At 37.6% G+C, this 15438-nt stretch overlaps 1 protein-coding gene across 7 annotated transcripts in view; it reads left to right on the forward strand.

Annotated features, from left to right (window-relative positions):
• The window catches only part of LOC106869699 (E3 ubiquitin-protein ligase MYCBP2), a 145882-nt gene that overhangs the window by 40731 nt on the left and 89713 nt on the right, over window positions 1-15438 (forward strand). For all 7 annotated transcript variants that reach the window (XM_052972468.1, XM_052972462.1, XM_052972464.1 and 4 more), the window contains exons 30-39: window positions 903-986; window positions 2343-2439; window positions 4242-4434; window positions 6437-6711; window positions 8449-8871; window positions 9282-9494; window positions 11352-11492; window positions 12821-12999; window positions 13485-13624; window positions 15075-15175. In XM_052972468.1, coding sequence (XP_052828428.1) covers window positions 903-986; window positions 2343-2439; window positions 4242-4434; window positions 6437-6711; window positions 8449-8871; window positions 9282-9494; window positions 11352-11492; window positions 12821-12999; window positions 13485-13624; window positions 15075-15175 — 1846 coding nt within the window. The remainder of the gene's footprint in view (window positions 1-902; window positions 987-2342; window positions 2440-4241; window positions 4435-6436; window positions 6712-8448; window positions 8872-9281; window positions 9495-11351; window positions 11493-12820; window positions 13000-13484; window positions 13625-15074; window positions 15176-15438) is intronic.

Raw genomic sequence — 15438 nt, forward strand, 5'->3', positions numbered from 1 at the left:
TTGGGGCAGATAGTAAGTCAATTATGGAATGAAATGATTTGGTGCAGCTGTTTGGAGACTGACAATTTGGCATGGTTAAACTGGACATTCAGCCTGTTTTGGCGACAGTACATTTTGGTGCTGGAATTCAAACACAGGTACAGACACATGCAAAAATAAACACAGATAGACCACGAGGAGGAGAGATATTACAATTTATTAATTGAAAACATTTGAGGAAAACACTTTCCCTCTCCTCAGACACATAGAGAGGAATATGTCCAGAAACACACAGAGAGCAATGGAAACATGAAAACATAACATCTGGATATCAAATAACTCCGCATCAAATCAGTGGTGCTAAATGGCAGATGCTAAAACGTCTCAGACCTAGTCTGTTACATTGATCCCACTGCTCAACTGGTACTTATTTTATTGACTTCGTAAAGATGAAAAGTAAAGTTAAAAACTCTGTAGAATTTGCACTTAGAACATAATGAGTCTAAAGAAATAGTGCAAAGCATTTTTCAGTCTCTCTGTCTGTGTCAGTTTGATAGTATTAATAATAATAATAATAATAATAATAACGATAATTCTTTCTGCTGTAAGCATAGGCCATGAAGCTTTAATGAAAGGGACTAGCCAATTACATTGACCCCCAGTGCTCAACTGGTACTTATTTCGTCAACCTTGAAAGGCAAAGTCAGCCCCGTTGGAATTTGAACTCAGAAGATAAAGCTGGAAAAAATGCTTCTAAGCAGTTTGTCCAGTGTGCTAATGATTCTGTTTGCCAATATCGATGATGATAATAATTTCTAAAGTAAAATTTAAGGAAGAATAAAAAGATTTGTTGACTTAAAAGTGCATAAATTATTGCCTTCCATTTTATATTCACAACTTTCTTTCTATCTCTTGTTACATAGAGTGGTGTTTAAATTCAAGAGTTCAAAGAAATCCAATAATGGAACTGATGTGAATGCTGGACAGATCCCTCAGTTACTTTACAGGTTGGTTGAAATCTCTTTCTCTTAATCCCTTTTCTCATCCTTTTCTGCTTCTACTTTTATGCCCCTTACAAACTTGTAATCTGTCTTAGCCAAATTTGAGTTAATGCAAATTTTAAGGGTGACATCTTCACAGTTTGTATGGTCATCCATGCAACATCATCATCGTCATCATTGTTTTAACGTCTACCTTTCCATGCTTGTATGGGTTAGATGGAGTTCATTGCTGTAGTTTTTCTATATGTGTATGACCCTTTTGTCACTCACCCTCACCTGTTTCCAAGCAAGGTGATATTTCCTTATGACCAAATACTATTTTGCAGAATTTTGTTAAAAATAAGTAACAGCTTCTCTTATGGTAATGACTCTCATTTGCAACTATCACAATGTTGAGACAAAGAAACCCACACATGTACATGCCCGCGATAGAATTTTCTCCTCAAAGATGATGTGTGAGTGTTCAGGTTTTATTGAATGACCTGCATAAAGGATTTGTTTATAATGATCAAATGTGTGTGCTGTACATTAGCTCACTCCCTCCATCGAATTGACATTGCCTTTACAAGTGCACAAGTGAGGTAGATTTGGCTATTATTTCTATTGGGTCAAGGCTCCCTTCTTAGGTTCATGCTTGTAAGAATGTCTCACTTCAATGAACCACAAGCAAATATCTATTTGCTTCCTAAAAATAAAGTGAAATTCTGTCCTTGGTCTCTCTTGTTATGTGCCATGTCTGAGTGCATTGGTAATCATGGAACTCTATGCCAAAGTTTGAAGTTTCATGATTTTGCTTGGGGAAAACACATCAATGGCTTCCCATTGCCTCCTGCTGGTTTATTTAGTTTACTTGTTAGATTCCTGCTCTCCTGAGCTTACATTTGAGACACAAGACCTATTTATCTATCTCTGTGACAGAGGAAGTGATTCAAGTGGCATAAGGGCATGTCTACTTAACAGTGGATCTGTACAACACCTGTCTAGGGGCCAGCCCTCTTCTGAGTCCTGTATGCCTAAACCATAGGGCTGTCTTCTGCTCTTTGACCCTTAAGTGGCGCCCTTGAAAGTTACTATTACTCTAGGCCAGAGCAGATCTAAGAGTAGTGATAGGTAAGAGGAAACTCCGATCTCTGTAAAACCCTCTGATCTTCCAAATTGGAGCCTCACTACCAAATTATTATTCACAAAAAGGTATTCTTTTTAATCATTTATTATTGGCTTTTCATCCCTACAGGGTTGATTAAATGAGGTATTTGGCCAGAACTGGGGTCATTGTACTTGACTAATCCTCTTCCTTTCAAAGTTTCTGACTAAATTAGGCCCAATTATTATTGTTATTGTTGTTCTTTTTTCCTTCTTCAGATTACCATCACCAGACAGACAGTCAATTCCTCGTAAAGCTGAACATTTAGAGCCTGCTCATATATTAACTCAAGACTTCAGCAGAACTGTATCACCTGTAAGTGTATCTTTGTTGTTGCTGTCGCTGACAATGTCTGTCAGTGCCAGCATCAGTCGGTGCCAACGTAGGTCGGCGCCAGCGTCGGTCGGTGCCAACGTAGGTCGGCGCCAGCGTCGGTCGGCGCCAGCGTCGGTCGGCGCCAGCGTCGGTCGGCGCCAGCGTCGGTCGGCGCCAGCATCAGTCGGTGCCAACTACATTAGCCAATGTGTCTTTAAAAATGATAGGATGTGATTTTGGGAGATTTGGTTGCTACATTTAGCAGGTGAAGCAACCATGTAGAAGTTCTCTTGTTGACCCATGGTGATGCTCCTTCATTGTGAGAATCACACTGTTGTTTAATCCTGGGTCGCTACTGATTGAACTGACCATGCATTAAGTCCTTTCTTAAAAAAATTGCTAGTCTTGTACATCTATCATAAATTATTATTACTATTATTATTATTATTATTATTATTATTATTAAAGGTGACGATCTGGCAGAATCATTAGCATGCCTGACGAAATGCTTAGTGGTATTTCACCCATTGCTACATTCTGAGTTTGATCAGATTCTGTCAAGGTCAGCTTTGCCTTTCATCCTTTTGGAGTTGATAAGTACCAGTAGAGTACTGAAGTCGATGCACCCAACTTACACACCTCCCTAAAATTGCTGGCCTTGTGCCAATTATCATTATTATTATCATTATTATTATTATTATTATTATTATTATTATTATTATTATTATTATTGTTATTATTATTATTATTATTATTATTGTTATTATTATTATTATTATTATTATTATTATTATTGTTATTATTATTATTATTATTATTATTATTATTATCATTATTATTATTATTATTATTATTATTATTATTATTATTATTATGGGTGGCAAGCTGGCAGAATCGTTAGCACACTGGGCAAAATGCCTAGCAACATTTTGTCTGTCTTTAAGTCCTGAGTTCAAATTCTGCTGAGGTCAACTTTGTCTTTCATCCTTTTAGGGTCAATAAAATAAGTACCAGTTGATCACTGGGGTCAATGTAATCGACTTACCCGGTACTTCGAAATTGCTGACCTTGTGCCAAAATTTGAAGGCATTATTTTTACTATTTTTATTATTAGGATTGTTGTGAATTGGTAGAAACTTTACTGTGTTGGGCCTTGGAATATTTGCTTATAATTGCTTTACATTTTGAGTTCAGAAGGACCAGTTTCATCCTACTTCACTCCAGCTATGAGCCAATAAATAGGTACCAGTAAGAAGGTGCTACTACTACTATATCATCTGCAGATGAACACCATCAATCATTTGTGTTGAGAATACTCCTAACCCTCATTGCTCTTGGAAGATTGTTCTTCAGTAGAGCAGCATCTTTAATCAGTTGGTCAATAAATGTCATGGCAGGACAACCCCAGGCTATTTTTCATGTGTTGGTTCCCACATGAGCCATCAGCATTTGACTCGCTACTTCATCCTTGCTTCTAAAGATGTCTGCAGAATAATCAATCTTCTTTCTTTTATGGTGGAGGTAACTCTTGGAAGATTACCATAAAGAACCTGATCTGTTGTATGGGATTACTGTTTGATGTTAAGTGCTGTTCTCAGAAATCTTGTGTGTATTCATTCTATCTAGTTTTTCTACCAGTGCCTTAGTTAGGGTCCAGTTAGTGCAGTAATATGGTTAGAAACTAGCTTCATGCATTTATCGTCATTGTCTACAAAAATCCTCCTTTTCTTTTTCTTAATTCAAACTCTAAAAAAAAACTATTCTAATTAAATAACTACTGAATTTATTAATTACTTTTTCAGAGTTGCTTCGATGCCTTATTAAATCTCTTGGAGTGGGCGTGGTCTTCCTTCCATTCTTCCGCTGCTGAACTTGACGGACTGAAAGGAATTAGCCGTACAGCACTAGTCTCCGATCTCCAAAGATTTGTCTACATCTGCAAAGCTTGCCTTCGTCTCATTAAAATTTACATTAATGAGGTGTTCTCTGATGGAGGTATGCACTCCCCATCTTTCTCCTCTCAGCCTCCTTCCCCTGTCTTACTAGTTTTTCTTTTTTTTTCTTCTCTTACTCTTTCTTTCTCTACTTTTTCTCTCTCTTTATCTAGTAAGATTTCTAATCCCAGTTTATATCCCTATCTATACAGCAATACTTTTACTTCTTGCATGGTACTCCACACCAGTCACTCTGAAATATCATCCTAACATGTGTTCCCCAATACTATCTGCTGTCTGTTATTTACCTAACATTGTCCTAAACTTTGATGCAAGACCTCATCTCTACTTTAGTACTTCTATACTGCTTCTGCCCTAATTTCTGCCATGGTACTTCATATTGCCTACTGCTTATGTTTTGTCCTAATCTTGTTCTGATCTCTGCTTTGGTACTCTATACTGTCTATTGTTCATGTTGTCCTAATATCTGTTGTGAGAACTCTGCATGTCACATGGGACCATTGAGCTAGATCTGGAAACTTAATGAACTCAATGTGATGATAATGATCTCTAACACCTGCTACCATCATTACTCCTACTGCTGCTGTAACTAGTATTATTACTGCTACTCTTGCTGCTGCTGCTACTACTACTACTACTACTACTACAACAGGGTGACCCAAAAGTCACTGAGGGGTTTTAATTTTTAATAACTCCCTTATTTAAAAAAATAAGTGTATGAAATTTTAATTCAATATAGAGGAGATATTGGAGTTTAATTTACATTAGTCCTTTTTCATGATACCCCTGCATTACATTTGAAAGATGACCTCTTTTAAATGGCATCCATTTTCAGCTTCACACATCTGTGCCCTTTGCAAAATATGTTCCATGACAGCTATAAGGGTTTCTGGGTCCAGTATCCTGATTTCTGTAGAACAATTTCACCACTTAGGTGCATTGTGTGGTGCCATATTTTTCCATAATTAATTTCCAGGACCTAGTCTATAATATCCCCGAAAGGAAAAAAAAAGGGTCAAAAAATATAAAAATTATCAAAGATTGCAATATAGTTTTATATTTTAGCGATGAGGAATTATGTACATTATTTACATGATTTACATTTGATGGATATTTGTCCTCATCTTGTTTGTTGTTAACACAATGTTTCGGCTGATATACCCTCCAGCCTTCATCAGGTGTCTTGAGGAAATTTTGAATCCGGGTTCTCATTCCCGAGGTATTTTTCGATATTATTATTATTATTATTATTATTATTATTCAGGTCACTGCCTGGAATCGAACTCAGAATCTTGGGGTTAGTAGCCCCCGCTCTTAACCACTACGCCATATGCCTATGGGCATATGGTGTAGTGGTTAAGAGCTGAATAATAATAATAATAATAATAATATCGAAAAATACCTTAGGAATGAGAACCCGTGTTCAAAATTTCTCCAAGACACCTGATGAAGGCTGAAGGGTATATCAGACAAAACGTGTTAACAACAAACAAGATGAGGACAAATATCTGTCAAATGTAAATAATGTAAATAATGAAAGATTGCAGCCTCACAGTGACTTTTGGACCACCCTATACTACTCTTGTTGTTGTTTCTCTTGCTGCTGCTGCTACTGCTGCTACTATTCTTGCACCTACTGTCACTATTACCATTACTTTTGCTGCTGCTGTTACTACTACTGTTGCTGCTGTAATATTTTCCATTTGTTGTATACCTGAGTTGGAGGCAGTTGAGATTGTGCTAATGTAGCCATATCTTCATTGGCCCCCTTCTCTACTAACCCCCCACACCCAATAAAGGTTTTAGTTCCATTTCTGTTACCCTAATAAAACAACCCTGTATCAAGCACCCTTATCTAATTGCCTCTACCCCACAAAAAAAAAAAAAAAAAACCATTATGTACCCATTTTGTCCAACCCATGCCAGCTTGGAACATGGATGTTGAATGATGAGAATTGTTTAAATACTTTGAAGATTTTTAAAACAACAAAAAAAATAATTCTTATTGATTGCTTTTAAACTTTTTTCTCGTTTGATTTTAGCTGTCAGCAAAAAAACCATACCAGAAACCATGAAATTGGCTGAAGGTGTTGGCAACTCCAGAGATTTGCTTCGCAAGATTCTTGCTGAAGAGGTCCGTCCTTCGAAAGTTAGGCTTTCACTCTCCAACCCACCAATGAGTCCCGAATTTCGGCAGATGGCCGAAGAAATCCTGTCTGCATGCCATGACACTTTTACCGGATGTTTCCATGCCTTTTATCCAACTGCTAACCTGAAATGGCTGTGTTTATGTGATCTGCTGGTTATGTTGGAACCGGTGAGTGTTTTTGTTTGTTTATTCATTGGTTTAGCTTCTGTTTTTCCATCATGGCATCAGTTTGATGACTCCTTTGAAGCAAGACTTTATGGCTGGATGCTCTTTCTGTTGTTAACCCATACCTATTTTTCAAGCAAGGAACATTTCGTTTTTTATTGCAGAAGTCTGTGGAAGCCCAGAATGACTGGGCATAATGCCAAGAAGTAATGTCTACATCATCACCATTTTGTTCAAGCAGTGACAAACATGGACTATTAACATTTATATCTAATTGCATGCATGCAGGAACATACATGTACACATTCACACATACAAACATATGCTGTAGGCATAGCAAGAAGTTTGCTTCCCAAATACCTGGTTTCAGATCCAGTCCCACTGCATGACATCTTAGATAAGTATCTTCTTCTATAGCGCCAGACCAACCAAAGCCTTGGAATTGGATTTGGTACATGGAAGTTGAAAGAACTGTCCTACCTGTGCATGCATGGAAGATGGATGTTAAACAATGATGATGATGATGATATATATATATATATATATATATATATATATACGTACATACATACACACAATCACAGGGTTGGCCAAAAGTCACCTGACAAAAATTCAAAATTCCATACATACTTAATATTTAATTTTATTTATTCATTTCAATTATGAATGGTTAATAATTGGATTCTTTGCCTATTTATTGGCGAAGTCTCATATAAAATAATTTTTTTGTTTTAATCTTGCAATAATATGTTTTTCATGTATTGTCTGGTGACTTTTGGCTAACCCTGTATATATATATATATATATATATATATATATATATATATATATATATATATATATATATATATACACACACATGCACATATGCACACATATACATAAGGTACTGTGCAGTGGAACTGAACCCCAAACCATATCCTTGCAAAGAAAATTTCTTAAACAAAGAGTCATGCCTGCACCTCACAACCATGAGTGTGCCTGATGTTTAGAAAGGGTTATGGGGGAACAAATAGTGGCAATTGCTTTTGTCATTGTTACTTAGCCCCAAGTTAATCATTATCAAGCAGTTCTACAATCAAAGGCATTCTGTCCCTAGCTGGTTGTGGTACAGTAGTCAAAAATATTGAAATTAGTGGTCACTTCGTAGATTGCTGACCATGGTGCTGAAAATGCAGTAATGTTGACCACTGTTCTCATTATAGATCTGCTTCTCTCACACCTTTATGCAGTTCTCCATAAGCATTTTCAACAGTTAGTGGTACAATGTTCTTTGGACATTGTCAAGCCATTGCAGCTGGTGATGTAAATAGAGTGCACTGGACTTGCACATTATTCATATATACATATGTGCACAGACTGGATGAAATGCATAGACTGTGTACCCACATAGATGTAGGCAATATAAATGCATAGACAATACACACATGCACATACAATATAAGCATAATACATGTAAGCCTGCAATATATGCCATACATGCACATATACAGGTTATGTATGTAATACACAGTGTCACATTGATTGTATATACACACAGCACTTGCATGCATACACACAATGCATGCATACACAATGCACACACAATACTGACATGCACAGTACACATTATACATTCACATATATCACATCATGCTATACACAAAACTAATACAGACACATACAGACACACTCACATTCACTACATCTGTTTACTTCTTCCTTTTTCATTGTCTGTCTGTCTGTCACTTGTTTTCTCAGGGAATGAGCAACATGGATGGGTATGGTCGTCTTCTGGCTGCAATTATGGAGGCCCTTACTCACCCAACCATCAAACTGACCAATATTATGCCCATCAATTGTGAGCCAGAAACTGAAGAGATACTCCGTCGACAGTCCATTAGCATTGATGACAACACCAACAGCGCCGCACGCCTGGCTGAGTCACACAGATTTCCAATCCTGGTCGATCACATGACCTATCGCACAGAGGTGGAAGGTATCGGCAGTGGCCACACGTCGTTTAAGGAGGTCCTCGACAGACTACTGCTGATAGCAACCGTGCCAATACGCCAGGCCCTTAACAAGGAGCCGGCCAGTTACCCCCAGATATTGGTGACAAACACTTGTGCCTTGCTGTCATGTCTGATTAGTGAGCTGGCAGCTTCAGCCACTGGCTCTGAGGTAAGTAAGCTAATAATTACTGTGTGTGTGTCTGAATGTGATGTGTGTTGTAGCTGTCATTCTCAGGTAATTAAACTATAAGGACTCTGCTGTTTGTGTGTGTGTGTGTGTGTGTGTGTGTGTGTGTACGCCTGCATGCGTGGTGTGTGATATGGTGGTGTCTGACTCAAGTAAGCCTCATCAAGCAACGTCATTTCAAATGTGACCACCCAACCGTGTCCAGGGCATGGTGCACTTAGTACCTCATTATTTAATGACAGTAGGATGTGAGTTTTTTTTTGCTGCTATTTTTAGCAGTGATTAGCACAGAGCTATAGGCAAAAACATCGCCTATAGCCATGCCTGTGTGTATGATACTCGTATATAAAACAAGGAATGGAATGTAAATGTAATATTTTTATCTTTGGCAGCTCGATCTGGCCAGTACTTCTAGGCCTTTGTTGGTCACTCCTAACCGTTTCACTCGAACCATCCATGGAGCATACTGGAACACAGGCAATGGAAGTCCTGATGCTGTGGCGTTCAGTGTTGACAGGCCAGGCATCCTAATTGCTGGCGTCTACGTCTATGGAGGAAGTGTAGTTGGAGGCCAGTACGAATACGAGTTGGAGCTCTTGGATGATGTAAGTTCATTTCTTTTGCATATTTGTTGTTGTTTAACCCTAGGCCAGCTCTGGTTGAGTAGACTTATGTTATTTAGATACATGGTCATATAACTGTTTGAATGAAGTAAGTTTAACTGCTATTTCTTGCTAACATTGCAAACACATAGAGGCTTCTTCAATGTTATGTTCTTGTTTAGCCCAAGATTGGTTCTGATAGAGTAGCTTACCATCGGAGTTCATACCAACTTTGATTATAACATCTTTTCTTCTGGCATAGTATATCTTAGACAACAGTAGCCAGTGTATCTCTTGTTTATTTACCCAGACAGTAGGACATGGTAAGAGAAAAATTGGCTGCTATTTTTAACAGTTTGGGCTACCCTGGAAAGGCTTCATCTTCATTGAGCTATTCCTGTAGTCATTGTTTGGAATGGTAGCACCAAATTAGATTGCTGACATTTAGTACTGAGTTGATGATATCAACTAACCACCTTCCCTGCAAAGTTGCTGAACTTGTGCTAAACTTCGAACAAATTATTATTATTATTATTATTATTATTATTATTATTATTATTATTATAAATTATTATTATTATTATTATTATAAATTATTATTATTATTTTATGTTTGACTTTTGCTTTGCATTTGTACAAGTTGGGATCCAAGTCTCACCCAGAGACCTCAAGAGACAACAAGTTAGAAGTTCATGTAGATGTTATGCCTAGGGTACCATATATTTGGATTTGTACGTAGTGTTGTTCTAGAGAATGTTTAAGAAACCATAAGAAAATTATGTGTTTGTTTCAAAATTTGAGATCACATAGACAGTATTTTACGTAGTATATGGGCAGTTCCCATGAGCACTATCTTTTGAACTTCAGCCATTTTGGGGTTTCCTGGTATCTGAGCTAGGTAGTAATCAGCCCGTTTCACTGTCATTCCCAGGGCACCTATGACAATAGGTATTGTTTTAGTCAGTTTCGCTGTCATTCTCAGGGCACCTATGACAATAAGTATTGTTATAGTCTTATTACCTTATTATTATATACAAATTATTATTATTATTTCATTAGTCTTGTTTATATGCAAAACCCTCACAACTACACATACACACACACACACATTTTTTTTTTTGTTTTGTCCTCTGTTGTCCATGTTTTTCTTCATGTAAACCCTTGTGGTTAATAAAGAAATTGTTATTATAATATATAAATTATTATTATTATATATATAGAGATTATTTTTTTTATTATTATAATAAAAACAGCAAGCTGGCAGAATCGTTAGTACACTGGACAAAATGCTTAGCAGTATTTTGCCTATCACTACGTTCTGAGTTCAAATTAATATTGGTTTCAAATGTTGGCACAATGCCAGCAAATTTGGGGGAGATGTTAAGTCGATTACATTCACTCCAGTGCTCAGCTGGTACTTATTTAATCAATCCCAAAAAGTTGAAAGGCAAAGTTGACCTTGGTGGAGTTTGAACTCAGAACATAAAGGCACACAAAATTCCATTAAACATTGTACCTGGCATGCTAGTGAGCTTACCAGCTTGTTGCCTTATCATTATTATTAATACTTAATAATGGTAATACTGTTATTAAATTATAACTAATATTAATAATGATATTGTAATTAAATTATTATTAAGGGTCAGTGGATTTGCTGCATCATTAGAGCATCAAACAAAATGCCTTGGGATATTTAGTTACAACCCTTTATGTCCTGAGTTCAAATCCTACAGAGGTCCGTTTTGGGGTTAATTTATTTGACTACATCATCATCTCTTCCCTACCCCAAATTTAAGTCACTGTGGCTCTGTTATAAAACCCTTTGTTATTGTTGTTGTTGTTGTCTTTTTTTATATGTAGCAAAGTGAAGGTCATAGTGATCCAAATCAGTCACATACCAGTCGATGGAATAGTATCGAGATTGTCAAGGGCTCATATGGCCCTGACGATTGTGTTAACGACATTGCTGAGATAAAGTTTGACCGTCCTGTACCAATCAAGGTGAGACAGCCCTGAATTCTTTCTTTCTTTTCATCTGTTTGGCATTTGCCTTTTCTGTTTGTCCCTCTCTTTCATTCTCTTTTTCTTTCTCTGTCTGATTTTGCCTCTTACTCTCCCCCCTGTCTGTCTGTCTTTCCTTCCTCTCAGATAGAAAAAAACAGATTGCATGATGCTTGTGTAAGAATGTTTATGCTCAATAATAGCGAAACGTGGGCCATAAATGCAGTTGGGAAACTGGCCTTATAAGCCTATATTTCGGGAAGAATCTTTGATCCTTTTTTTTTTCTTTTTTCTGATCTGTTAATAAACATGTTACCTAAAGCAAAATAGTATGCTTGGTTTATTTGGGAGCAAATTGCAGCCACATAAAAGAAAACAACTCCCAGCTTACTAATGTGACAACCTCATTACAGGAGTTACCATACTGACAGCTGAAGCCACTATAAATTTACCTGCGTGTGTGTGTGTGTGTGAGTCTATGCACGTTTTTAGCTTTTACTGTGTGTCTATGTTGGTAAAAAAAAATATAAAAGAAAATAGTGTTATTGAATAAAAAATATTTTGTATGATATTTATTCTCTTTCAGTTGCATAGGCACTGCTTTGTCACTGTCACTATCAGAGATACAGTGAACCATTGATTGGCCTGTTAGAAACTTGCAACCATCAATGCTAATATTCTCTAAATATGATGTGAAATAAATGAATAAATATGCCAGCATGGACAACGAATGTTAAATGATGATGACAACATATACGTATAAAAGAAGCAATTTACCAGTCACTGAGGTGTGGAATAGGAGTGGAGGCTGTTATAGTGACATGGTCTGAGTAACTCATCTTCTGTTACTGGTCCAGCAGTACCCACTTCATTTGCTTTATTGTACCTGTCCATGTCCTTTATAGTACCCGATCTATCTGATCTATAGTACCTGATCCATCTGCTCAATAGTTCCTGGTCCAAGTGCCCTACAATAACCAGTCCATCTGCTCCATAGTAAGCATGCCATCTGCTTAGAGTACCCAATCCCTCTGCTCTAGAGTATCCAATCCCTCGGCTCTACGGTACCTATTCCATCTCCTCTATAGTACCCTGTTCATTTGTTCTGTAGTACCCGGTCCATTTGCTCTATAGTACCAAGTCCTTCTGCTCCCTTGTACCAAGTCCTTCTGCTCCCTTGTACCAAGTCCTTCTGCTCCCTTGTACCAAGTCCTTCTGCTCCCTTGTACCAAGTCCTTCTGCTCCCTTGTACCAAGTCCTTCTGCTCTGTAGTGCCTAGTCCAACATAAAGGACTCTAACATTTGTTTCTTCGTTTTTTACCACCCAGGAAGGGGTCAAGTATGCTGTCCTGTTAAGGAACCATGGTCCACGTACCCTGAATGGCGATGGAGGTTTAAGCCGAGTGAAATGTCCTGATGGTACCACCTTCACATTTACATCCTGTTCCCTCAGCAGTAATGGTACTAACCACATGCGTGGACAGTTGCCTCAGATCGTCTATTATAGGTTAGTCTTTTTACATTGCTTTTTCCTCTTTTTCCTCTTTCCTTAACCAAAGATTTACAAAGAACTTTTTTCTTGCCAAATAAACTTGCATTATACATTCGCTCTTCCCTTGTTTATTACTGTTCTTATTTTATGTCCCTTGTCTGGAAATCTTTTGTCACACACCTGTGACCTCTTCAACTTCCCATCCCATATGACTTCTGTTCTCAGGTGGAGACACATTGGATGGAAAGTTGCTGAAGAGGTCACAGGTGTGTAAGGAAAGATTTCCAGGCAATGGACATGAAATAATAACAGTAATAAACAAGTGAAGAATGGATATATAATGTGTGTTTAAATTTGGCAAGAAAAAAAAATGCAACCGCCCTGAAATATAACAATATTTGTTTCAACACAAGATTTCACATCAAGAATCTTACATAAAAATAATGATAATTCTTTTTCCCCTACCTGTAACCTATGTTCACTCTCGTTGTTGTTTTCAGTGCTTCTCAAGATGGTGAATTCCAGCAACATCAATCAAAAGTCCTTGCCGAGATGCAGGCTCGGAAGGATGCTATAGGGATTACCAATGCTATCTGTCGGTCAGCCATTGATATTCTTCATAGAGCTCGAGGAATTTCATGTAAGTTTCCCCAACACACTTGTACTTTTATTTTCTTTTTTCTTCCTACCAACAACGGACGTTACTGCCTGATTGTTTGCTGCTATCATTGCCACATGTGCTCTGTTATCATGACAGCATGGCTGTTGTGTATACCTTATCATAGCCACATGTATATTGTCATGGCTACATGTGGTCTGTTGTTGTGGGTACATGTTGCCTGTTCGGACCACATGCACCCTGTTGCCATAGCTACATGTGCTCTATTGGTGTGGCCACATGTAGCTTGTCATGCCTACATGTGTTACATGTTCACTGTTGTCAAAAGTATGTGCTATTTTTGTAGCACGTGCATTCATGTCATGGCTACATGCGTGGAATTGTTTTGGTGACATTTGCACTGTTGTCATAGGAACATGCACTGTTGTCATAGCTACGGCTACATTTGCACTATTGTTGTTTATACTTATTGATATTTTATCTTGTGACGACCTTGTGTTATTGAACTAAACTATGATAGCTTCAGCTCAAATTCAATCAAAAATTATTCCAGTCGTCCTCCATCATTTTCCCACTGTCCTTCCTTGCTTAAGACATTTAGGTTTAGTTAGAGGTTTTGCTGTTTTTTCTATGAAATTAAATGACTTGACTTAATTTTAGAGTCTCTCTCTCTAAAATTGGTTATGCTTTCTGTGATAATGGTGTTGAGCAAATCCCTTGATAATTTTGGGTGATGGGGTCACCTTTGAAGTTTTTAATGGGATTGAGAGAGTCCCTTAATAATACTAGATAATGGGGTTCTCCTTTGAAGTATTTAATGCAGTAGCAGTAATATTGTACAGGAACACAGTTCTGGCAAGGGTACTACCAGTTGTTTGCCCTTGTAAAGTTTGAAGTGAAACAAAACTTCCACAGTTTATCCCTTTAGTGTTTAAACCGGCCATATCTGGCCCAGATATTTCTTCTGTTTTATGTTCAAACTAGCCTGATCTAACCTCTCACACCTACCCTACAATGCCATTCTAAAAATAGACAATAACAGCATCAAAAACTTAGTTATGAGACAATACATCATTTATTCAAAACAATATGAATAAATAAGTTTTACATTTGACAGAGTAATTTGAACGCTAAAGGGTTATATTGGAGGAGGCCTGTGTCAATTTCTGGGCAATCATTAGTTCCATAACAGTCATAAAAATGGAATAAATGAGTGTGCCAAGTTATAAGATTTTAGGAATGGCTCTTGAAATGAAGCAAATTTTGAAAAAAATCTAGTTTTTGTGGAACATATCCTACTTCATTGCCTAATGTGTCCTTTTCGAAGATGGCAGTGTGTGACTCGAGGCAGATTTAGCTGCTATATCTACCATATCATGTGAATTTGTAGGTACTTCTTCATTGTAATTTGGACTGTCCATTTCTAGTCCTTCCTCTTTCTCTATTCAGTATGTCTTTTGCTTTGTTGTAGCTGAAGAAGCGAAAGAAATTTTGGGTGAATCTCCAATGTTTTCATCATTATTACCTTTGGTATTGGCCTACATTGGACCTGTCGCCACACAAGACCCAAGGGTAAGCTCAATACTTTCCAAGTATTTCTGTCTCTTTCACATCCACCTACTCATCACTTCATCTTTTGTTTTATTTCTCTACTTCTTTTTTCAGTTCCATTCTATAACTGTTTCTCTTTGCCTCTTTCTCCTTTCCCTCTCCTCTCACTCTTTCCCTCTCCTCTCACTCTTTCCCTCTCCTCTCACTCTTTCCCTCTCCTCTCACTCTTTCCCTCTCCTCTCACTCTTTCCCTCTCCTCTCACTCTTTCCCTCTCCTCTCACTC

Source organism: Octopus bimaculoides, chromosome 13, assembly GCF_001194135.2.
Source record: "Octopus bimaculoides isolate UCB-OBI-ISO-001 chromosome 13, ASM119413v2, whole genome shotgun sequence".
NCBI classification, from domain to species: Eukaryota; Metazoa; Mollusca; class Cephalopoda; order Octopoda; family Octopodidae; genus Octopus; species Octopus bimaculoides.